Source organism: Dasypus novemcinctus, chromosome 2, assembly GCF_030445035.2.
Source record: "Dasypus novemcinctus isolate mDasNov1 chromosome 2, mDasNov1.1.hap2, whole genome shotgun sequence".
Classification (NCBI taxonomy): domain Eukaryota; kingdom Metazoa; phylum Chordata; class Mammalia; order Cingulata; family Dasypodidae; genus Dasypus; species Dasypus novemcinctus.
In genome coordinates, this window is record NC_080674.1 from 34513872 (window position 1) to 34539963 (window position 26092).

Below are 26092 nucleotides of genomic sequence, written 5' to 3' on the forward strand. Positions count from 1 at the left end.
GTCTTTTCATGGATTCATGCAAAACATAATGAATCTGTACATGAAGAGCACTGTCCCAGGCCTGGACGATTTAAAGATGACTAAGACACACACCCCTCAGAACTCAAGGAGCTTGTATCCACCAACAAATAAGTTTTTTTAAAAAATACAATATAACGAAATAAATACAAGGAAAGAAGTATGCGCAGGGCCTAGGAGAACACAAAGGAGTGTGCAGCATTTAGAGGCCAGGCCGGCAACAGTCAGAATCACTAACACTCATATAGAGGGCAACAGTCACTTACTAGGTCCTCATCAGTTTCTATAGTTACAGAACCTGAAAACACTGATTATTACCCAGACCTATCAAAGATATAGTCAGATTGCGTTACGGATGCAAACTTGAACCCAAAAGGCAAGAAATTCATTGCAACTGGAAAAGTACTTATTTTCTGCATCTGCCTAATTCTAGGTTACAACTTCGAAGCAGGGTAACTGAGGGAGTCGTTTTGAATTGTTAACACGACCATGAACGTCACTATATGTAAAAAAGAGTTGCAAAGTGTGGCTACATTTGTATTAAGAATCCCTTCTTTCTCCCAGTTGAACCCGCAGGCCGGTCATCTTCATCCCGCGCATCCGTAACTGCATGTTTACTAGTTCGCATCTCCCGCCAGACCGCGAGCCCCACGAGGAAACCTGGGCCCGCTGCCTCCTCCCTCCGAGACCCGGCCTGGTCTACAGCATGCGCTCCACAAATGAATGAAAGGCTCGTTTTTCACTTCTATTCATTGGTGGGATCCCGGCCTAGGGTCGCGTTTTTGCCCTTGGCTGCAGGTCTGAAGAACGGCTGCCCGACCCCAACACCCAGAGGCCCCTCTCCCCAGCCTATTGAAACCTGAACACTGGCAGACATGCCCTCTTCCCACACCCGCAAAGTACCCCTTTTACCTACAAAAGGCTCTCGGTCCGCAAAGCCGCCGTGTGAGCAAAGCAAAGCTTATAGTGCAGCCGCCAAGGCAGCAGGGCCTCCCGCGCCTCCGGAACAGGAAACCCGGGGAATTAAAAAGCCAACCTGAGAAAGCTGGGCCAAGGGAGGGAAACACTCGGCGGAGGGCCGCAGCGCCCTGCGCGCCGTGATTGGCGCGACCACAGGAGCGACAGACACCTCGACCAATCACCCACGGCGAGCCCTCTGGCGCCTGCACCCCCTTCTCCGTCGTCCAATCCGGAAGCGCAACCGGGTGAGCGCGCGCTTCCGCCGGGGAGGGCAGCGGGGGCGGCTGCTCGGGCTCTGGAGGTCCTCGCCGGGTCCCTCTGGAACGCTGACTGCAGCGAAAGCATGAGTGACACCCCGGGTGCGCGCGCTCGCCTGCGGTGCTACCCCGAGCTCCCGGTGTGGGTGGTGGAGGATCATCAGGAGGTGAGCGGGCGGCTGCCGGGCTCTGGGGCGGGAGCGGCCCGAGTACGGGTGTCCAAAAGCCAACTCGATGGCGGAGCGTTGGCCTCGGAGGACAGAGAGAGATCCAGAATTTACCTGCCAGGGTTTCCCGTTGCTGTGGGGAAAAACACTCAAGCAACTTGGGAAAAATAGGAACTGATGTTTATGGATGCTTCCTATGCGTCAGGCAGCTCGTTTAATCCTGCACAGTGTGCACGAAATCCAGTAACTACAACCGGTGGCTCCTGGGATCCTCAGCCTGCACGCACAGTCCTGCTCAGTTTAAGGGGGAGGCGCTAAGCTAAGAACGTGGGTGCTCAGCTAACATTAATCTTGTCGGTACGCAGTTCTAAGCCCGCGCATTACGTGCCTCATCTGTGAAATGGGAACAATAATCTTATCCTCACAGGCCCTTAGGAGTATTACTGTATACGTATTGTGTACATACACATTTAAACACGGTGCCCGGCATACATAAATACTAGAGATGTTAGCTTTATTCATTCCTATTTTTATAGCAGTGCTACATTAACGTAGTTAAATGATGTCTAAATCTGGACTTCTGGAAGCCTGCCAGGTTGGCCCATAGATCTCGGAAATTTTCGGAAGGTAGCATTAATAGGCCTTGGAAAGTTCTCTGGGTCTGAAAGAGGAAAAAGATGATTCCGGATTTAATGATGGAGAAAGTTGAAGAGGAGAGAAGGAAGTTAGGTTCCTCAGGACTGAGAGACGGGGAAAGTATGGGTTAGGCGGTGCTTACAAATTCACTCTTAAACCCAGAACTATAGAGAATGTAAAAGGAGAAAGAGCCTTGCTAGCCTCGAGCCCACCTCCACCATCCTAAGGATGTGGAAAAGGCACCGAGACCCTGGAAAGCATGAAACAGTTAATGCCAGAGCTCACTTTCACTAGCAGTCTGTACCTGAATCCCAGTCCAGGTTTGTATCCCCACATTACCTGTTGAGTTTGAGGCGGGATGGCAGCTGGAGCTGCGCATTTGGAGATGCAAGTTGGAAGTTCTGAGGGAAAAAAAATAAGGTTTGAGACAGTTAGTTGGATCATCTACAATAAACAAGTCTTCTATTTTCCTACTTTTTAAGAACTTGTGCTTCAGTTTATATGTACAGTGATTTTAGTAATGTTTTTCAGCTTGTAGTTGAGTGTGTGCTGATGGTTTTAGTGCCAATTCTCAATTTATCTTTTACAGGTTTTGCCTTTTATATACCGGGCCATTGGCTCAAAGCATCTTCCTGCCAGTAATATAAGTTTTGTGCATTTTGATTCACATCCAGACCTCCTTATTCCCGTGAATATGCCAGCAGACACTGTGTATGACAAGGAAACGCTCTTTGGGTAATATGTAATGTTTGTTAATCGTGTTTTATGTACTTGAAATACAGTTTACAGTAGAGGATAAGCAAGTAAGGAAGACAGGCTTTGCTAAGGTTATAGGCTTTATTTTTGTTTTGTTTCTTTTTGATTTAGGACAGAGGTCTGCAAACTTTTCTTTTAAGAGCCAAACAGTAAATTTTTACACTTCTTGTGTACAGTCTCTCTTGCAAATACTTATTTCTACCTTTGTAGTATGACAGCAGTCTGAGACATTATATAAATGAATAGCTATGGCTATGTTCCAAAAAAATTTTTTGTTTACAAAAATAGGGGACACAGCCAAAGTGTTCCAATCTGATTTAGAATATAGAATTTTAGAAGTAGAAGGCATCTTCTTGGAAATTATCTGAGCCAGTTTTCCCTTCCTCTCCCCTCTTAAAAGTTTGGATACTGAAGCACAAGAACACATGTCTTATGTAAACACATAGTTCAGTAATTGTATAGATAACACATCTTTCAGGCCAGTATTGACTCTTCTACACCCTAGTTAGTTTAGTTTCTTTTTTGGTCAACTCCTATTGACTTTGAGTTATAAATAATCAGAGATGAAAGTAAATTTGATAGTTTGTGCTCCATTCTTCAGATAGAATAAAAATACATAAATAATTACTTACTAATCTCTCTTCTGGAATAAAGTTCCCCCAAATTCTGTCACTGGTCTCTCCATGCATATAATTATTAGAATGTAACCTGTTTAATACAGTATAAAAAATTACAGAGGTAATTTACTGTGTTATCACATAAAATTGAATGATAGATTGTTGTGTAGATTAATTTCAGCCTGCGCTTCTTTCATTTGACTTTTTCCAAAACTCCAATTTGGGCACTAATACCTAAATCATTGTGTGGCTCTACCATTGTCAGTCATGACTTTCTTTTATACTTATAAATTTTATATTTTAAAAATTAGAAAATTATAAGGCACGTATCGCAGAGCTGTATAGTTAATTTTAGAATATTTTTCTTAAACTTTTTGGTCTCAAGACCCTTTTACACTCTTAAAATTTTAAAAGTGGATTGTATCAACATTTACCGTATTGAAATTAAAACAGAAACTTTAAAAATATTTATTGGTTCATTTCAAAATAATAATAAACCCACTGCATGTTATCATAAATAAGGTATTTTTATGAAAAATAAATGTATTTTCCAAAGCAAAGAAATGTTAGAAGAGTGGCATTGTTTACATTTCTGCAGATCTCTTTACTATCTGCCTGTTTAGAAGACAGCTGGATTCTTACATCTGCCTCTGCAGTCAGTCTGTTGCCATGTGTTTTTTTGTTGAAGTAGATCAAGAAAATTCAGGCTCTCACAAATAGGTAATTGGTAAAGAAAAAAGTATTTTCATGGCATTTCATGTAATTGTAAATATTCTTTGATACTGCACCAAAATTTGACAAGTGGTAGTTTCTTAAAAGTTGGAATGTAGAATCCAACAATTCAGTGTCAGGTCTGAGTGACCACAGTTTGTCAGCAAGTCCTTTAAAGAAAAATGTTCAGCTCACAATTCAGTCACACAAGGGCCTTTGGTTGAGAAAACTGTTATACTTCAAGTGTGTATCAGAAGTGCTTCATGTGTGCTAATCATTTTTGCCACACAGAATATTTTTAAAAATACATACTCAAGGATCAAGATTTAATAAAATCAGAGTTGTTCTTAAGTGAAACTGGTTTGTGTTTTTTGCTAGGATTTAGTAGTGAAGTATACAATGACTACCAATAGAGCTTGGTGCCACTCCCTTGATTAATCTTAAAACAGCAACCCACCATTGCTTTTGTACCATCCATGCAAATGTCAGTTCAATGAAAAGGGGAAATAATGCCTTTGTATTATTACGAAAATAATTTTGACCTAGTGAACAGCCTGCAAAGGTTTCAAGGACACCTCTCCCCTCCCAAAGGGTCCTCAGACCAAACTTTGAGACTTGCTTTCTTAAAATATTTTTGTGGATGGAAATTACATTTGGGGGAAAAAAATGCTCATTGGTAATTATAACATTTCCCTCTCTTTTTCTTTTACAGAGAATTAAGTATTGAGAATTGGATTATGCCTGCAGTTTATGCTGGTCATTTTTCTCATGTCATATGGCTTCATCCCATGTGGGCTCAGCAGATGAGAGAGGGCAAACATCACTTCTTAGTAGGCAAAGATGCTTCTACCACAACAATCAGGTACTTTCCTCATTTTTATGAATTGAAAAGGGATTGAATACTTTTTCTTATTTTGGATTCTTGTAATAAATTCATACGTACCTCTTTGTGCAAATTGAATCAGATTAAAAACTCATCTTCTCCATGAAGAGTTTGAAACACCAAAAATAGGTTTTCAAGTCTTGACCTCCTTTATACACCACTTACATTTTGTTCTAGTCAAGTGAGTTTTTTACTATGATCTTCATTCTCTGGAATTCTTTTTTTTTTTTTTTTTTTTTTTTTTTAGATTTATTTTTATTTATTTAATTCCTCTCCCCTCCCCCGGTTGTCTGTTTTCGGTGTCTTTTTGCTGCGTCTTGTTTCTTTGTCCGCTTCTGTTGTCATCAGCGGCACGGGAAGTGTGGGCGGCGCCATTCCTCGGCAGGCTGCTCCCTCCTTCGCGCTGGGCGGCTCTCCTTATGGGTGCACTCCTTGCGCGTGGGGCTCCCCTACGCGGGGGACAGCCCTGTGTAGCACGGCACTCCTTGCGCACATCAGCACTGCGCATGGGCCAGCTCCACACGGGTCAAGGAGGCCCGGGCCTTGAACCACGGACCTCCCATGTGGTAGACGGACGCCCTAACCACTGGGCCAAAGTCCGTTTCCCCATTCTCTGGAATTCTGAATCCACTGACGCATTAATTCCATTAAAGCATAAAGAACTTTGTAGCTGTTATATATTTAGTGGTGCATTTTATTATTTCCTTCCAGTATAACTGCTGTTTGTTGAAGTTAACTATTAGCAGTGAAAGAGCAGAATTATCTCACTTTATTTATAATCCAATGGCTGAAGAAGTAAAGTTGGGGTTTTAGTTTTATTACAAGATTAGCTTTAGGTAATTAACCTAAATTAAATTGCATCATTCATATGTTACATATGCACCTAGTTTTGTAGTATAAACTATTTAACCAGGGTTTTTTGTATCTTGTACATAATACCTCTAGACATATCAGAATGTTCTTAACTTTTTATATTTTATTGTGATACGATGATGTTTTAACTATAACTTTCTAGTACCTGAAGGACAGTGGGATGAATGGTAATACACTGAAAATGAAATACAGTCTTTCTCATTGAAAATGATACTTTTTATTTGGTTTATCCTAAATATATATGAAAATTGTATTCGTCTAGGATATAATACCAAAAAATTAAATAATTAGGATTCAACATATAATAAATATTGTATATGATTGTATGGTTTTTGTTGAATATTTCAGTGGGTAGGCCTAATGTAATCTGCAACAGGTTTATGAAAATCAAATAATTTTGAGCAATCTAAAACAGACATTTGAAATATAATATGAATAGCAATATTAGGAAGGTTTTGATAATTTCATAATTTTAGTTAATCCTGCAAGTAGAAATTTATGGAAGATGCACTCATATAGATAAGCAGGAGTCTGAGATATACATTGTGTTTATATGAGTAAGAACAAAGTAAAACTGACTTCCATATTAAGAAAAATATACATTTAGATTGGGGGATATGGCCTTTGTCTTTAATGGACTGGTACAGTTTTAATAAGCTTGGTCACTGGTTTTATTCATTTATTTGTTTTTGAGATACTGTAGGCAGGGATTGAACCTGGGACCTCGTATTTAGGAAGCTGGTGCTCAACCTGCTGAGCTGCATCGGCTCCTGGAGGAATAGTTTTATATGTTATTAATCTTGTGGAAAATTATATCTTTCTAAATTTATAGCTGTATATGTGAGGAGGTGGGAGTTGGACTAAATTGTACCTATTGTATTTGGGTTAGATAAAGCATGCCTCTGGAAGAAGCATTGAATTTCACTCTTCAAATTCCTTGCCAAGGCTTAATGCAGTTGAAAAGCTAAGAACATGCTGCTATGTCTAAAACCAGAAATTTGCAACTTGCAAAATGAATTCTACAAGTTGCAAGTTTTTTAAGTTTCTTTTCTTAAAATATGTTATATAAAGTTGAATGAAACTTTGAAATATGTCAGAGGGAGCTTTATTAAAAGAAATTTATTCCAAAAATAATTTTTTTGCTTGTGTTTTTTTTTTTTGGATAATGATTCAGCTGCTGTGAGACAGATCAAAAATATCACTGACTAAAAAAGATAATTTATTTCTTTCTCATAAGAATTTACAATCCGGGGCTTATATGACAGCTGTACAGTTTGGGGACGTCAGTTCCTACTATCTTTTAGCTCTACCATGTCTAGAAGATTGCCCTGTCCTCATAGTCCAAAGTGTCCCCCCTCCTCATCAGTAGGGAAGGGGAGAGCAAGGCTCTATACGCTTTTCTTTCATTCACAGCCATTGGCCAGAACTTAATCAGATGGCCACACCTTGCTGCATGATAGTCTAAATGAAATACAGTTTTTACGTTGGTCTGTTGTATGCACAGGTAAAACTTAGGGAAATGGGTGTCTGTAGAAGAGTAGAAAGTACACATATTGGAGACAACTCTCAGTTTTTGTCAGATATGCCCTTTCTTGTATTTCTTTCATGCCATAGCGAAGTATCACCTAATTTTTCCATTGTTCTTTAAAAACAGTTTTTTTTTTTTCTGATCCAGGGTTACAAGTACAGATCACTACTTCCTAAGTGATGGTCTTTATGTACCTGAAGACCAGCTAGAGAACCATAAACCTTTGCAATTGGATGTAATTATGGTAAAGCCTTATAAACTCTGTAACAGTCAAGAAGAAAATGATGCAGTGTCTTCTCCTAAGAAGCCAAAGCTAGCACTGGAAGATGTGGAAAACACTGTCTCTACTAACCGTGATTCTTATTCAGACGTTCTGGAAAAGGGCACAGTGACACAGAAAAGTGGCCAAACTTGCCTAGAACCATCATTTTCATGTTCTTCTGAAAGTCAGGAATGCCATACTACAGCTGGCACTGGGGAAATTCTGGAAACTTTGAAAAAAGGGGATGCATTTGTTTTAGATATTGACTTAGATTTTTTTTCAGTCAAGAATCCCTTCAAAGAAATGTTTACTCAGGTAAATATGGTATTATTAAAATATAGATCTTGTATGACATTTCTCTAGTTCAGGGATCAGCAAATGTTCTGCAAAAGGCCAAATTGTAATTACTTCAGGTTTTGGGGTCCACATATGGTCTATCACATACTCTTCATTTTCTTTTTTAAAGGCTTTAATATTGTATATACCATTCTTAACTTGCACGTCATGCTAAAGCAGGCCATAGGTTATGATTTGGTGATCCCTGCTATAGATAGTATTCATTTTTGCGTTTATTAATTAGGGTACCATTTATAGGGTCATTGAAAAATATAAAATCTTATAGTACACAGGTATGTATTCATCTTATCACCATTCTTTCAGTTCCTAGCCTGAGAAACAAATACTAAGGCTAGTTTCTTGTGTATTTTTCCAGAGATATTTTATGCATCTAAAATCCTGTATGACAGATTTTTCATTCAACCGTGAGATGCCTGATTTCACATGTCACTGTTAGTAGCTAATAAATCGGGCATATGATCCCTTAAGGTACTTCTTGGGCTCTTAAATGCATGTCACTAGACAGTACCAGTATGCATAGGTCATAGATCTGAGATAAAATTATGCATTTAAGTGGCTTTTCCTTTGATAAATTAATGATCCAAGTGAATGTATCTAGACATTTAATGGGCATATTTAACATTTGGGAGATTGTTCCAAGTCTAGATGTAACACTGTTCTTTTGAAGATTTAAATTAACTGTTTTCTACTAAAGCTCAATATTTGATTTATAATGATGGTGGTGATAATTTTACACTTTATGATTCATATTTTGTATACATATTGGAAACCACTATGATTTATCTGAATTATGAAAGACCTCTTCCATAATCTTCAAAATTAGCACTGATTGAAAATAGGTAAGATTCATGGAGTGGGTGTAGTTCAGTGGTTGAGCACCTGATTCACGTATATGAGATCCTTAGTTCAATGCCCTGTACCTCCTTAAAAAGGCGGGGGAGAAGTAGTTAAGATTTGGGGATTTAGCATAATGTGGAGCAAGAATGGGTGACCCAGTGTGCTCTCCCACTTGCCACTTGGCAATAAAAGTGAAACATTTTCTTCTGTCTCTGGCTGCTGTACATGGAACCAGTCATTTCTGTAACCACGAGCCTATGGAATTATTAAGTAGCCTTAGAAATATCTGGAAAACTTGACGAATGGACATACCTGGAAGCTGAAGGACATGACGTTAGGAATTTATCCTACAAATATATTCACTTACATATTTATAAAAAATTTTTTTAAATTCTGAAAAATTATGTAAGAAGCATAATAGATGTTAACTCCTTTTTGAATGCCATCAGGAGACCTGGGAAAGTGAAGGTGTTGGTATCCTTTATACCCTTTGGTAAGATGGAACATTTTGAAAAGAACATGCATTATGTTTTATAATTTATTAGCTATTTTTATATAATGAAAAAAGATTGTTTACCTTTTTTTAAAAGGAGGTTCAGAAGTCAGAGATTTAAATTCCCTTTATTACTTTTGCTTATTAGCTATGCGATCTTGGGAAAGTTACTTAACCTTTCTGACCTAGTTTCTTCACCTATAAAATGGGAATAACAATCATACTCAATTCATAGGATTGTTATGATGAGTAAAGCACTGAGGACAGTGCCACAACACTGTGCTTAATGAGTGAATTTTAACTCTTGGGCACATCCTCTTTCGATAGTATTCCTAAAAAGGATCATTGGGACCAGGTGTTTCAGCCTATATAATGAAACTGTCTAGCTGTGCTAAGTATGATCACTTAGAGGAGAAGCATTCTCTTGCAATGTCTGTGGATAGTATACATCTTTTCTTCAAATGTTTGGGGCCTGCTGACGGAGCTTCTCCATCTTTGTCGTCTGCTTCCATTATTGCTGTTGTACTCCAGAATTCTCTTCTCTTGCTACAGAAATAACTACAAAGTGGACATGGAGAATTTGTTGTTGTTGTTATTTAAAATATATATATATCCATTAAATAGCAAGTGTGTATTTAAATCCTAGGATTTGTCCATTTATTAAAAATATTTTTAGTCTTCCATAGCTAATTTCCATGCATTATTATTATCATACCCTGCTGGATAGAAATGCCCTGAAAATATAATATTAAAATGGGAATCCAAAATATGAATTTTACCTGATTCTCCCATAATAACTTTTAAATGATTAAGATATTCTCTATATCACAGCCAAGGCTAAGGTGTATTTCATTTAAAGTATATCATTGAAAAAAATTAATTTTTTTTTTGTTTTGTTTTCCAGGAGGAGTACAAAATCTTGCAAGAGCTATACCAATTTAAAAAGCCTGATGCCAACCTAACAGAGGTATCATCCGTTGTTTCTTTTTTATTTTATCTATTGTATCTTATAATATCCTTCAACTTATTAAAGTGATTTCAAAAAACTCTCCAAATTCTTTGAAAGAATAACTATATACTTGGCTTTTAAATATGTTTTTAAAGGAAGATCTGGTAGACTGTGTTGATACTCGAATTCATCAACTAGAAGATTTAGAAGCTACCTTTGCTGATTTGTGTGATGGTGATGATGAAGACACTGTACAGAGATGGGCTTCAAACCCTGGGTAAAGACCCCCAAACATTTTTTTCCTTACTGTCTTTTAGTCCAAGAACTATTGCTAACTTTGCTAGATACATTGCTTTAAAAATTCAGCTTTAAATTTAACACGTTTTTAAACAGTAGCTAGCATTTGAGTGTTTACTGCGTGCCCAATACAAGATTTTTGCTTGTATTGTGTCATTTATTCCTCACAACAATCTTTTGATTTCAGTATTATTCCCATTTTATAGATGAGGAAACCCATGGTACAGAGGTTGAGCTAAAGCTCCCTTTTATGTGTAAGGTATTGTGATAGTAGGTCTTCCAGAGGATTAAAGATGAGTGTTTTCGTTTCCTGGCTGCTAAAACAAATACCATACAATGAGTTGGCTTAAACAGCAGGAATTCATTGCATAGGAAAAGTTCAAAATCAAGGTGTCAGCAAAATGATGCTTTCTTCCCAACGACTGTGGCATTCTGGGGTTGGTTGCTGACGATCCTCGGTCGTTGGCTTTTCTGTCACATGGCAGTGCACATGGCAGTCTCTCCTGGCTTCTCTTTCCATCTGACTTTCACTCTGTCTATAAAGGACTCCAGTAATCCAGATTAAAAACCAACCTGATTCAGTGAGGCCATACCTTAAATGAAGTAACACCATAGAGTGCTCTTATTTACCTTGGGACAACACCCACAAGAATGCAGGCCAAGACCAAGAACATGCCCAAACTGGGATACACAATTTAATCCATCACAATGAGTATGACAATCCCTGTTCTAAGTAGAGTAAGAAAAAAATACTAATCTAGCAGTAGAAAAATTAATTACTTGAGGGGAGCAGATGTGGCTCGAGCAGTTGGGCACCTGCCTACCACATGGGAGGTCCCAGATTTGGTTCCTGGTGCCTACTAAAGAAGACAAGACAGCAAGTTGAGGTAACAAAGAGACATAACGAGGAAACACTATGAGAGACAACAAATGGGGAGCAGAGGTGGCTCAAGCAATTGGGTGCCTCTCTCCCACATGGGAGGTCCCGGGTTCAGTTCCCAGTGCCTCCTAAAAAGACCAGCGTATAGTGAACACAGAGAGCAGACAGCAAATATAAATAACAAGGTACAGTGGGGGGAGTGGGGGGAGAGGATGGAGGGAGAAGTAAATAAATCTTTAAAAAAGAAAACATTTTTAAAAATTTAATTATCTGACAAGCAAATTATAGTGTGAAAAGTGCCCTTTTTAAGACTAGCCCGGGTATGAATAAGTTCAATATATGAGTAGAAGATTTTCAATATACCCAGTAGCATGAGGGAGCAGAATTTGAAAGCTGGATTGTTCATCAGCTCATTTATTTGACCAATTCTCTTTTTATTAGCATTACCCTAAAAGTGTGGAGAGAAAAATCCTTTGGGACTGATCGTATATTTATTTGGAAGATGAGGAGGTGTTAATGCTGGCTTAAAAGAATATTGACATGAATATTGCAGTTGTTTTTCCATAAAATAATTCTTTAAATTATGTAAACTCAAAAAACCAGAAAACTGAAATAAAACCATCAGATAAACTTTTTGTCCTTTGAGCAAAGGAAGACTACAACTAGTTTAATTTAAAATGGACCTCCCATAAGCTGTGAGATTATTTTCTATGATGAAAATGTAAGAAGTCATTTATAAGATAGCAACATCAGAATGGGGAGTTAGGGTCATATGACTTTGGGCCAGAACATGAACAGCTACTAAGATTTGTCATGTTATAATTACTGGAAATATTAGATTGATGCAAAAGGATTTGCTATTTTGGACCGTGAATTTTAAATCATTACAAATAGGCTCAAACACATCTTTATTAATCAAAATAGGAACCATTACAATCAACACATTTTTGCCAACAAGAAATAAGTTTGCTTATTCCTGTAGCATAGAAGTCCATGCTTCAGTATTCAACAAACTCTTGGAAAGCATTTTTGCATCCTGCTGGTTGTGGGAGCATTTTCTCTGCAAAAAGTCGTCGAGATACTTGAAGGAGTGGAAGTTGGTTGGCAAGAGGTCAGGTGAATGTGGCGGATGAAGCAAAACTTCCTAGTCCAATTCATTCAACTTTTGAAGCGTTGGTTGTGCAGTGTGCCATCGGGGGGTGTTGTGGAGAAGTAATTGGGCCCTTTCCGTCGACCATTGCTGGCTGCAGGCATTGTAGTTTTTGGTGCATCTCATCAATTTGCTGAGCATACTGTATCTCAGATGTAATGTTTTCACCAGAATTCAGAAAGCTGTAGTGGCAGCAGACCACCAAACAATGATCATGACCTTTTTGTTGGTGCAAGATTGACTTTGGGAAGTGCTTTGGAGCTGCCGCTCCATCCAGTCAGTAAGCTGGTCGTCGCCAGTTGTATAAAATCCACTTTTCGTTGCATGTCACAGTCCAATCAAGAAATGGTTCGCTATTGCACAGAATAAGAGAAATTACACTTCAAAACAACAATTTTTTTGATTTTCTGTCATCTCATGAGACACCCACTTACTGAGTTTTTTCACCTTTTCAATTTGCTTCAAATGCCAAATGACCATAGAATGGTTGACATTGAGTTCTTCAGCAACTTCTCATGTAGTTTAAGAGGATCAGCTTTGATGATTGCTCTCAAATGGTTATTGTCAACTTCCGATGGCTAGCCATTGCACTCCTCATCTTCAAGGCTCTCATCTCCTTTGCAAAACTTCTTGAACCATCACTGTACTGTACATTCATTAGCAGTTCCTGGGCCAAATGTGTTGTTAATGTTGCAAGTTGTCTCCGCTGCTTTACGAACCTTTTTGAACTCAAATAAGAAAACCTCTTGAATTTACTTTTTGTCTAACATCATTTCCGTAGTCTAAAATAAATATAAAATAAACAGCAAGTAATAAATCATTAGCAAAAAAACAAAATGAGAAATGCACCTTAAAATGATATATAACATAACTACATTTATTTAAGAATGTATGCCAATATCAAACGGCAAATTTCAACAATGCAAAACCACAATTACTTTCATACCAACCTCATAATTAATCGGATCTCTAGAATACAAAAGAAGCTGGAATAGTGGTTGTCTCTGGGGACAGGAATTTTATTGCTAAAAGATGAAGTGATTATGAGGGAGAAATTCTTTTTGCTATGTGCATGTATTACCTTTTGTAAATGTTCACTGTAATTTTTACTTTAAAATATTCAGGGGAGCGGATGTAGCTCAAGTGGTTGGGTACCAGCTTCCCATATACGAGGTCCTGGGTTTGATCTCTGGTACCTTCTAAAAGGCAAACAAACCAATTCCCATTGGGAAACAGATATAGCTCAGTGGTTAAACGGCTGCTTCCCACGTATGAGGTTCTGGGTTCAATCCCTAGTGCTTCCTAAAAAAAAATTCAGAAACATCCCTGAAATGTAAATATCTTAAAAAGTGCTTATTGTCACTAAGGAAATAGTAGTATGGAAGAATAATCCATAAGAGTATAAGTCAAATCAGTAAATATTAGTTGAGGCACTTTAACATCAATTAATGTTTTTTCTCCTCAATATAGGGAGTTAGGTGTAAAAGTGATTCCCTCTTTTTTGAAATTATGATGGAAAAGGGAAGATACAGAAATGCACACAATGTGAATCTTTCTAGAAATACTGGGAAGTACCTATTATTTTGCAATTTCGTGAAGTCTCAAACCAAGTTTAAAACTAAAGAATAAAAAAAAAAGTCATGCCTGGAGTCTTAGAATCCTGAGTGTAGTCCATCGATAGGGTCACTTTCCACTATAACCCACTGTGACTGCTGAGCATGCCCATTTAACTCTCCATCACCCATCGGGCATTCCATCGCAGGCTTGGAGAAACCATGAGCCTACAACAGTAGTGAGTTTACAGTACGGTGGGAATTTTGGGGGGTAGAGGGGAGGCAACAGGGGCGTGGACAAGAGTAGAACAAAGGTAAAGTGGGTGAGGCGCTCTAAGGAAAGTCTCTACTAACCATTTCCCTGAAGACCTTCAGCATAAAGGAATCTTTACCAGAGGAGTTGAGGAATGGGTGATTAGAGTCAGAGAACCAGAAAGTATCATTAAAAAAAGGGAAAAATAATAGAATTAGTGGATAGGCACATCTCTGTGCCACCTTTTTCCTTCTGTTTTCCCTCCCAGTTGACAATGATTAGTGGGAAGAGGATGGAGGAGAAAGCATTAAGATTCTAGAACATGAATCAGTTGATCATAGCTTCCAAAGCATTCCACCTAAATTAAATAACTTGTTAAAAGCACCATTGTTATGTAGAACTTTTTTATTTATAACTGTATATGCCAGTATATACGATCTAGGTTTTTTTTTTTTCACTTTTAGGAAACTAAGTTGATTTTCACCCATTCACATATTTGTGAATTTGTGTATTTGCTAAAAATGTATTTGTTACCCCAAAATCAATACAGCTTTCATAGTCACTCACGTGCAGAGCAGTGAAAAATTTGAGTCACCCAATGTGCATGTTGACAGTTGAGGTCAAGCAAGGTTACACTCTACCTTCTAAGTTCCACCTCTTATACTATAAACAAGTGTCCTTTTCACGGTATATTTAGTATTGCATATATGATAAGAGATTGTTTCTGTGACACACATTTATAATAATTAAAAATTTAGTACCATGTTTTTCACATTTTTGTGCTTTTTGTGGTGATTTCCTTATTTAAAATGGGTCCCCAAGTATATTGCTGAAAATAGGTGTGTTAAGTAAGTTTCGATCAGGCATGAGTTATAGTGCCAATGGCCATGAGATCAATCTTAGTAAATCAACAATACATATTAAATAAATTGTCTTTAAACAGAAACACAGATAAAACAAGGTCATGTATTGATTAGTTGACGAAAGTGTTGTGACCACAGGCTCATAGGAACCTAACCCTTTTATTTCCTTTAGAGCAGTGGCTCAGTATTCACTAAATCAGTGCTCACAGCAACTTTATCAAACATAACTACTGCAGATAACAAGAATGGACTGCATTTTTTTTCATCCCAGTACCCTGAAGGCATTTAGTTTTCTGGCTGATTTAATTTCCATTTTTAAAGAAGAAATTTTCATTTTCTTAAAAACAAAATTTGAACTTTAACTCAATGTATAATCTTTTATGTAAGATACAAAATAGAAGGGGATACTTTTTAATAAGTTAAGATGACATTTGAACAGTTTTGTCTTTCATTTCCTAAACATAATATGAAACTAGCCTAATAAAGGTAGTTTTTAAGTGTAATGTATCTTGACATGCTTGTGATGTTTAATTGCTGGGCTGGGGTGGGGTGGGGGATGGCTTTTTTTTCCAGAATGGAGTTACTACTTCCACTTGTACAGAGTTTGAAAAAACGGATGGAAGAGCCAGACTATGAAATGGTAAATATTTTATACTAAAACCTAAAATGGACTCCTTATAAAGGCATTTTTCTGAGTGGAAAAGCTTGCTTTTTGGTAAAAAGGCTTGTATTTAATCTTTGTTCCTGGGTGTCTGAATGAATTACTGAGAAAAGAAATAAGTGAAAAGTACATATTTTTTAGAAGCTAGTACAATGGAAAGGTTTGCCATGAAAAACATTCCTTTCCCATGTTTGTGTGAAGCAAAAGTGCAGTATATTTTTTCATTTTGTCTGTGGTCAGATCTCTCCTCACCACAGAAATGAAAGAATAGTTTCTAAAGTTATTCATTCTTTTTTTGAGCCATGTTTATACCCTTTCCTCCTCTTTTCCTTTCTTCTTTTGAAAACTTTTCTGATTGTAAAAAACAAAAAAGAAAGACAAAAGAGGGAGCTGTGGCTAAAGCATTTTAGAAGTATGGCTGTGTCACTAGGTTTTTTTGTCAACGTTGGGTGATCTTAATGCTGTGGCAAATTATTGTCACTATTATGAATATAATGCCTCTTTTTGTAAATTATTTCTTTCTCTCCCCATTCCCACCCCCCCCCCCAGTTGTCTGCTCTCTGTGTCCATTTGCTCTGTGGTCTTCTGCATCCACTTGCATCATCCAACGGCACTGGGAAACTGTGTCTCTTTTTGTCATATCATCTTGCTGCATCAGCTTTCCATGTGTACAGCACCACTTCCTGGGCAGGCTGCACTTTTTCATGCAGGGTGCACTCCTTGCACATAGGGCACCCCTACATCGGAGTACCCCTGCGTGGCACAGCACTCCTTGCGTGCAGCAGCACTGCGGGGGCCAGCTTACCACACGGGTCAGGAGGCCCTGGGGATCGAAATCTGGACCTTCATATGGTAGACGGACGCTCTTATCAGTTGAGCCACAGCCACTTCCCAGCCTTTCGTAATTATTTCATTTTTAAGAGTCTTTGAAGCATATGTTTTCACATTTGACCCAGAACTTGACATGAGAAAGCTGGGGCTAAAAAGAGTCCCAAGGACTTCGATCAGGTGTATAATAGAGTTGAGATCTCCTGGTTTGCTGCTTCTTATTCTTACTTTAATAAGCCCTGTTTTGTTTGGTTTTGTGGGTTCTTTTACTTTAATAAGCCCTGTTTTGTTTGGTTTTGTGGGTTCTTTTACTTTAGTAAGCCCTGTTTTGCTTTGCTTTGTTTTGTTTTGTGGGTTTGCTTTGTTTCTTTTTGTTTTTTGAGGTATGGGGCCAGGGGTTGAACCTGGGACTTATATGTGGTAAGCCAGCACTCAGCCACTAAGCTACATCAGCTCCCTGTTTTTGTTTTGTTTTATATAGTTGTGGAAAACCACCTTACTTGAACTGAATTTTAAGTATTGAGTTAATACCAAACTTATAAGGGAAAGAAATAACAGCAAAAAAATTTTGGATTAAAACTGAGCTAACCTAGAATGCACCTTTATTTAAAATGGTAATTATAAAATGACTGACTTGGAAAAGACAGGGTTTAAAGATGCAATGAGCTCATGTGTTACTATTGACTATGTCTTCAGGCAGATCTTCTTTAATCATTACATTGCATGTGGATTTGGGGTATTAGGGTTTTTTTAAGTGTTGTTTTGTTGGAGGAGAGATTAGTGGCAGATTATATAATTAAATGTAATATCTGTGCAGCTACACTGTTAGAACACTATATGGTTTGACCATTTTAGTGGAAAAGAACATGGAAAATCTGTCATTTTACTTTATTGACTGGTTAATTTCAGTTAAATCTTTGATGTGTTTCCTAAGTCTTATGTACTATAGGCAAAACTGACAATTCTGAGTTCCAGTTTTTAAAACTTGAAAGCAAGGGTTGCAAAATAGCAGTCTGTGAGCCAATTCTAGCTTTTAGGCATATTTTGTTTACTACTAAGACTTGAAGGACAATCCTTTAAATATAAAATTCATACATTGATATCAGTAGTGTGTAAGTTGTGTAAAGGATACAGTAGAAACTGGTTTCAGTAGGTTAAATAAGGTAGGAAACCTCATTTTTTTAATGTAACATGAAAAAAATAAAGACAAAAAAAAACAATAGCAACAATAAAAAATAATAATAAGGTTAGGAAGAAGACATTTCCTATACCCTCTGGAAGCTTTGAGTGTAGTTGTTTTTGTTTCCTTGACTGCTCAAGCATATACATGCAATGGACTGGTTTAAACAATGAGAATGTAATGGCTCACTGATACGAGGTTAGGAAAAAGGCCCAAAACAAGCCATCCTCCAGGTGATAATTTCTTCCGACAATGCACGTGGCAGCTTCTCCTGGCCTCTCCTTTTCCTTCTGGATTCTGTTGACGTTCACCTTCTTCCTGCTTCTCTGTGTCTTTCTCTCCTCTCTGAATTTCATTCTGCTTCTAAAAGACTCCAGTAGTAGGATTAAGACTATCCTAGATTGAGGTGGGTCACACCTTAACTGAAGTAACCTCGTCAGACAGTCCTGCTTACAATGGGTTCATACCCACAGGAATGGATTCATTTTTTTAAGAAGCTTTAGATTTTTTTTTCCTCTACCCTTCCCCCCTACCAAGTCCCCCCATTGTCTACTCTCTCTCCATTTGCTGCGTGTTCTTCTTTGTCCGCTTCTGTTGTCAGCGGCATGGGAATCTGTTTCTTTTTGTTGCATCATTTTGTGTGTCAGCTCTCTGTGTGTGTGGCGCCATTCCTGGGCAGGCTGCACTCTGTTTCGCGCTGGGTGGCTCTCCTTACGGGGCGTACTCCTTGCGCGTGGGGCTCCCCTACATGGGGGACATCCCTGCGTGGCACGGCACTCCTTGAGCATATCAGCACTGCGCATGGGCCAGTTCCACATGGGTCAGGGAGGCCCGGGGTTTGAACCGCGGACCTCCCATGTGGTAGACGGATGCCCTATCCACTGGGCCAAGTCCACTTCCCAGGATTAATTTTAAGAACTTGTTTTTCTCAGGTACATACAGTTCAAAACACCACACTACTATTATGTGCATGTATTTTTAAAGTAATTAAAATAATTTGTTTAAAAAATGGGGTGAGAATGTTATGTACAGCTTTATATCAATAACTTTTAGAATCTTGGTGAAGTGGATAATTTGCTAGAAAAATGTGAATTATCACAATTGACTCAGGAAAAGACAGACACCAATAATCATAAAATAAATTAAAGAAGTAGTCAAAGAATTATCAGGTCCAGACAGGTGTACAGGTCATTTCTACCAAAGCGTTAGAGAATAAATTACTTCTATGACACAGAAGCCAAGAAGAAAAAAATCCCAATCCAAAAAAAATACTTAAAAAGTTTGTTAACAAGGCCAATAATTATTAAGGAATCCCTTAAAAACAATGAAATCTTACAATGTAATTTGTTATTGTCTTTTTTCAGGTTCACCAGGCTGGTCTGACCTGTGATTACTCAGAACTTCCTCACCATGTCAGCACAGAACAAGAAATTGAGTATCTGATTCAGTCAGCATATTATTTACTGAAAAGTTTACCAAAACCTACTCTTGTAACAATTGCAAGGTAAGTATTATAATCTGAATAATACTCTAATGCACCCCATCCCCCATGTTATCCGTATCCTAATTCACCGAACCTGTGAATGTTACCTTATATAGCCAAAGGGACTTTGCAGCTGTAATTAAGGATTTTGAGGTGGAAAGATTATCCTGGGTTATCTGTGTGGCCACAGTGTAATCACAGGGTCCTTAAAAGAGGGAGGCTGGAGGGTTAGAGTCAGAGAGAATGGAAAATGCCACTGTTGGCTTTGAAGATGGAATATGGAGCCATGAGCCAAGAAATGTCAGTGACCTCTGGAAGCTAGAAAACCCAAGGAAACAGATTCTCCCATAGAACCTCCAGAAGGAACACAACCTTACCAGCACCTTGATGCTAAGACTTCTGACCTCCGGAACTTTAAGATGATAAATTTGCATTGCTTTACACCACTAAGTTTGTGATAAATTGTTAAATTTAATAAGAAACTATTATAGTATTTTTTACACACTCAGCTGGAAATTCAGATGTTTTTTTTTCTTTTTTCTGGGTGATGGTAAGCAAAACAATATAGTTACTGCTATCTTAATAGTTGGTGGTATCATTCAGGTGAACACAAGGATTCTTATTTCTCTGTCCTACAAATGAATATTTAGCTGAAACTATAAGGTTCTAAAAAACTGCTTAAAATTCTTAACCCAATAATAAGGGTATTTATATAAGTACATTCAATTTAAGAACTGTTTCCATAAAACACAGACATTACATTTTTATAAATCAGAGTTTGTTTTAAATATGTGAAGGAAAATGGTTCTCTTTACACAATCACTAATGTAGTGATTCTTAGCTCCAATACATTCATGGTTCTTTTTGTGGCAAGCATTTTGTAACATACATTCATCATTCTGAACTGAAATTCATAGATGATATAACCTGCCTATACACACATAATTTAAATATATAGAGATAATATAACCTACATACATAATTTAAAGACATACACATAAAATATCAGTAACTAGTACATAAAAGAGAAATGGAAGTCATTGATAATAAAATATGATTAAAATGTCACAGAAGACTTGCATCTTTACAAAGAATCACCTAAATGTAACAGTGGTCAATGCACAGGTTATGGTATGTTATAGTCACCAAATACCATGACCAGCACCGCCATAGTGACATGGTTTTCCAGTCATTAAACAATCTCTTGGGAAAGTTCTGAACTTAAAGGCCAATCTTTTCCCCCATTTCAGAGTACTTGCATTCCTAGAAAATTCAGGTTTTATCAAAATCATTTTTAAAAATACTTTATTTATATATAAGAGAGTGATAAGTTCTAGGTTCAAAAGATTGTAAAACACATTTCACTTACTTGAGTGTTCAGTGGACTTTGGAAAGTATGCAGGATGCAAGACAGTTATTCAAATTGCAGGACTATCTTGCATATTACAAGCATTCTAACAGCCCTTTCCTCCTACCCCAGCCCCTTAAATGCCAAATAACATTCCCCTAGTCATTGTGACAATCAAAAATGCACCTACAGGGAAGTGGCGGTGGCTTAATCAGTTGGGCTTCCGTCTACTGTATAGGAGGCCCTGGGTTCGCATCTCAGAGCCTCCTTGTGAAGGCAGGCTCACCCGCATGTTGCAGAGCGCCACCTGCCCCACAGGCACCACAGAAAGCCACCCAGCCTGCAGGTGCCATGGAGCACTGCCTGGTCCACAAGCACCGCAGAGCGCCACCTGGCCCACAAGTGCCACGGAGAGCAAGGTGACGCAACAAAAAAAGGGAGACAAGCAAAAACAGAGGAGCACACAGCATATGGACACAGAGAGCAGACAGCATACAAGCCACAAGGGGGGAGGGGAAATAAATACAGACACAGAAGAACACACAGCTAATGGACACAGAGAGCAGACAGCATGCAAAAAGCTAAAAGGTGGGGGGGGGGGGTAAAAAAAATACCTACAGGGAAGCAGATGTGGCTCAAGCAATTGGGCTCCCGTCTACTATAGAGGAGGTCCAGGGTCCAGGGTTTGATACCTAGGGCCTCCTGGTGAAGGCCAGCTGGCTCATGTGGCAAGCTGGCCCATGTGGAATACTGCCCTGTGCAGGAATGCTCCCCTGTGCAGGAGTGCTGGCCCATGCAGAGAGCTGGTGCAGTAAGATTACACTACAAAAAAGAGAGGGTAGCAGTTGTGGCTCAACTGAGAGAGCATCCACCTACCATATAAGAGATCCAGGGTTCAGTACCCAAGGCCTTCTGGCCCGTGTGGTGAGCTGGCCCATGTGCAATGCTGCTGCACACAAGGAGTCCCATGCCACGCAGGGGTGTCCCCTGCATAGGGGTGCCCCACACTCAAGGAGAGCCGTCCCATGCGAGAAAAGCGCAGCCCACCCAGGAGTGGTGCCACACACATGCAGAGCTGATGCAACAAAAAAAAAGCGATACAGTTTCCCACTGCTGCATGACAAGAATGCAAGCAGACACAGAAGAACACACAGCAAATGGACACAGAGAGCAGACAACAGGGGAGAAGGAGAGAGAAATAAGTAAAATAAATCTTAAAAAAAAAAAAAGATACAGAGGAAAGATAATAAGAGACACGGCATTATCAGGGTGCTGAGGTGGCTCAAGAGAATGACTGCCTCTCTCCCACTCCAGAAGATCCCAGGATCAGTTCCCGGACCCACCTAATGAGAATACAAGCAGACACAGAACACACAGCAAATGGACACAGAGAGCAGACAGTGGAGGGATGGGGGGAGAAATAAATAAATCTTTAAAGAAATAAAGTATGTATAGATTTCCAAACTACACTTTTGGGGGTAGCTCTCATCAAGAACCACTTTAATAGTAATTTAAAGAAGCCAGAAATCTTATATTGAGTATCCCATAGTTGTTAAGACTTGAAATTATGCTTGTGTGAATGACACTTTCTTAAAGTAGGTCCTTATCTATATCTATATCTATATGTTAGTATTAAATAATTTAAAGTTACTATATAACATTTATTGTGGGCTAAATACTTACATCAAGCCTCAGAAATAACCTGGTCACCAGAGAATGGAGTGAGTTTATCGGGTCTTACAGGTTACTTTTTTTTTTTCTATCTGGTTGTGTCATCGTCTTTTTGATGTGTCACTTTGCTGCACAGGGGTCTGTGCCTCTCAATACCACTGAGGTCTGGGACACCTTTTTTCTTTTTTTACCAGGAGGTCCCAGGGTTTGAACCCAGGTCCTCCATAGGGTAAATGGGAGCACAGTTGCTTAAGCCACAGCCATTTCCCCAGGTAACTTCTTTAGCTCTAAAATACTTCCTATAAAGAATAGGACCAGTGAAGATGTAATTCCATTTTCTTTTGTGAAGAATTTCTATAACACTTTTCCCAGTCCATCTTCTAAATAGCTTTCCTCATCTGACAGTCCAGAACAAGGAGACCCTGATCAAATCAGTTCACATCTAAATCCAGCTGGAATTGACAGTGACATTGTAAGTGCTCAGGACCACTCAAGTTGTAGTTGGTGATTTCCAGAAAGACTTCCCAAATGCAGATTTCTGCCCTGCCACACTTTGCTCTTTTCTCCTTCATACTACGTAGAAAACTAATCCCAACACCAGCACTTTGCCACACTCCATTTTGGACTAATCCATAGATCCTTTATACTTGTTTAATAACAGTTTTTTCAGAAGTAGAATCCTTTTATCAGTTGAAAAATTTCTAGCCCTGTGTATACGTAATAAAAGACTGAGAAAATGCCCAGTCATTAAATTAATAACCTGTATTCCCAAGTTACATCTCCCTTTCAGGGAAACAATGGTCTAATGATTAAGCACTTAGGATTCGAAGACACACTGTCTTGGTTTGAATCCTGTCACCAGCACTTACATACTGGCTTTGTGACCTTGAGTAAGTTGCTTAACCTTTCCCTGTTTCAGATTCTTATGAAGGCTTGGAAATTGTACTTTTTCATAAAGTTGCAGGGAAGATTTAAACTCCTGGCAACAGTTCTTATTCCAATTTTATCAACTGTTATTATTCCAAAGTTCAACACACCTTCGTTACATTGAAATGAACACATGCAGAGTATGATTTTATTCTGTTTATGTGTATTTCTCTTCTCTTCTTTTTCTTTCTCTTCTTGGTTCCAGGTCAAGTCTGGATGATTACTGTCCTTCCGAACAAGTTGACACCATACAAGAAAAAGTCCTCAACATGCTGCACACCCTCTATGGGAGTCTAGACATTCACTTGGCATATTCAGCAGATTCCTCTTCATCTTGAAACAAAACCAAACACTAGGCTTCTCTTATATCTTTGTATAGTAATGAGATTTTCATTAAATTATTTGTAAATGAGTCTTCCAGAGAATACTATGTTTTTGTTTTAACTTTTAGTAGAAATCTTTCAGGTATTTTGAATCTTCAAACAAGTATCATCAATTGTTGAACGATGGCAGCTTTTTAGCGTCAAGACTCCCCTCAACAGATGAAACTCTTGCTTTTTCTTTTTTCTTTTGTGTGAGAGCTTTTTATCTCTCTTTGCCCCTTGGTTGGTTGGCCTGTGTGAGCCTGTATGAGACTTATTCACTCATTCCTTCGTTTTTCATTCTATCAGCTGATATTTATTGAGCATTCACAACATACCAGACTTTAATAAGCACTGGATGGGAAGTGGACTTGGCTCCACGGATAGAGCCTACTACATGGGAGGTCCGCTGTTCAAACCTCAGACCTCCTTGACCCATGTAGAGCAGACCCATGCGCAGTGCTGATGCTCGCAAGGAGTGCCCTGCCATGCCGGGGTGTCCCCTGTGTAGGAGAGCCCCACGCACAAGGAGTGTGCCCTGTAAGGAGAGCCACCCAGTGCAAAAGAAAAGTCCAGCCTGCCCAGGAGTGGCGCCGTACACTTGGAGAGCTGATGCAGCAAGATGACACAACAAAAAGAGACATAGATTCCTGCACCATTGACAAGAATAGAAGTGGACACAGAAGGACAGCGAATGGACATAGAGAGCAGACAACTGGCGGGGGAGAGAAATAAAAAAAATTAATCTTTGGGAAAAAAAAATCACTGGATGTATGGTAATGAATAGACTAGGTAAGACCTCTATCCTTTTGGGGGAGACAAAAAATGGATTGTGAGAGGTATTAGGAAGGAAAGGACAACCACAAACATATCTTAGTACTCAGGGCACTCTGACTTTTTGAGAAAATAACATTTTCAAAAAGTACTACCCACCTCCCCACCCCCCAAAAAATTGCCAGTTGGTAAAAATTTTGTAGTAAATCTACCTTTTCAAGGCTCTTGGGAATTATGGCCCAGGTCTTGCTGCATTGTTGGTATTGAGAGTTCTGGTTGACTAAACCTAACAAAAATTAATATTTCTTTGCTAAGGAAAAAAGCCTTTCAGGGTTTTTGTGCCTCCAGTTGGGCATGGTAGGCATCAATTATCATTATATTCTCTAATTGCTTCTTTGTTGGCAATCTGAGTTGATAGTTTTTTCAGATAAACCAGCTTTTTATGAAAAAGTAGGAAAAACATTAAATCTGATCTTCCATAAATACCCAAGAACATAACCACCTTCCACCAGCCCCTCCATGAATAAGAGACCCTACCTGATTTATTATTAATCATGGAATTTTTCATTTGCCAAAGTCCCCTTTTGTAGTATCCCATATGTTGAGTAGTTTTTAACTGTTTCAGTTCTTTTCCTTTGAAAGGTGAATGGCATTTTTCTAAAAACAAAAATGCCCATTCCTTCGATCTAAACACAGTGGTTTTCAATTTTGCATGTAACTTTCAGGCTTTGCCCATGTATGATATGTATAGTTGCATGTAGATACAGTTATGCTGTATTACCTAACTGGCTTAATACCAAGGACACATTACTATTACCTTTCAGTAGATGGCAGCAGCCCCATTTTCCCAATGATTCTATTTTCCAACAGTTTTATTGTCACCAAGTTGATTTCCTAAGGCTCATAGCATGCATGCTTGTTTCTTTTGTGAAAAGCGAAGTAAACTCAGCTTTCCATATTGATAGACTGTTATGTGCCAAAAAATGTTTATTTCCTCCAAAATTGCAAAGTAAGTGCTATTTATTTTAATTTTTTAAAATGTTGTTAGAATTCCGTAAATAGTAGTTACTTTTATGAGTAAATTATTTTGTGTGCTAAATGAAATTAAAGTGTTTTGACATTTTAACATAGTTTAAGTTGAATTAGTTCATTGTGTGTGATCTCAGTCTGGTTTACTAGTCCTTTATTATGATTGCCATGAACTCTGAAGTGCTTTCTCATATTTTATCTCAGGTAGAATGAAAAGGTGGGCAGTTTCCTTCATAGGAACACTCGGATTATTTAGTTCTTATACAATATGAGTGTTTCCTTGAAGAATAAAATTTAGTCCCTACTTGTCAAATTTCTATTAGTAAGTTGTCACTTGACATTTCAAATAGGAAGATGTTTAGATTATCAACATCCTTCATTTGTGTACCAATGAGCACTGATAAGGCAATACCACAATAGAGTGTTTAGGATAATGTACAAACACTGTGCTTGGGATTTTGAACAACCATTTGAGAAATGTGACTTAAATGTGAACGTGTGCCTTAGCTTTGATACTTAAAAAGTGTAT

At 38.5% G+C, this 26092-nt stretch overlaps 2 protein-coding genes across 21 annotated transcripts in view; one reads left to right on the forward strand and one right to left on the reverse strand.

Annotated features, from left to right (window-relative positions):
- The window catches only part of DROSHA (drosha ribonuclease III), a 140783-nt gene extending 139510 nt beyond the window's left edge, over positions 1–1273 (reverse strand). For 3 of the 19 annotated variants that reach the window (XM_058307451.1, XM_058307414.1, XM_058307393.1), the window contains exon 1: positions 935–1094. The gene's annotated coding sequence lies outside the window, so the exon portion shown is untranslated. Of the gene's footprint in view, positions 1–930 lie in introns of all 19 variants that reach the window. The other 16 variants (XM_058307374.1, XM_058307386.1, XM_058307384.2 and 13 more) reach the window with 14 other exon arrangements.
- On the forward strand, positions 1228–25660 carry C2H5orf22 (chromosome 2 C5orf22 homolog). Of its 2 annotated transcripts, XM_004471910.4 has the most exons (9): positions 1228–1402; positions 2628–2773; positions 4835–4984; positions 7554–7983; positions 10260–10322; positions 10460–10581; positions 15874–15940; positions 19334–19473; positions 23604–25660. In XM_004471910.4, exons 1-9 carry the CDS (start codon positions 1322–1324, stop codon positions 23734–23736), a joined length of 1332 nt encoding a protein of 443 aa, XP_004471967.1. In that variant the 5' UTR covers positions 1228–1321; the 3' UTR covers positions 23737–25660. The 2 variants fall into 2 exon arrangements, with proteins under 2 accessions (XP_004471967.1, XP_023438415.1); XM_023582647.3 differs by lacking the exons at positions 1228–1402; positions 2628–2773 and adding an exon at positions 4010–4131.
- The last annotated feature ends 432 nt before the right edge of the window (positions 25661–26092 follow it).

Bases quoted from the DNA above. Each gene is read 5' to 3' on its own strand.
- C2H5orf22 (XM_004471910.4), top strand. From the start codon at position 1,322: ATGAGTGACACCCCGGGTGCGCGCGCTCGCCTGCGGTGCTACCCCGAG. The intron at 2,774-4,834 runs GTAATATGTAAT...TTTCTTTTACAG, and splicing joins GACAAGGAAACGCTCTTTGG to AGAATTAAGTATTGAGAATT. The intron at 10,323-10,459 runs GTATCATCCGTT...ATGTTTTTAAAG, and splicing joins CTGATGCCAACCTAACAGAG to GAAGATCTGGTAGACTGTGT.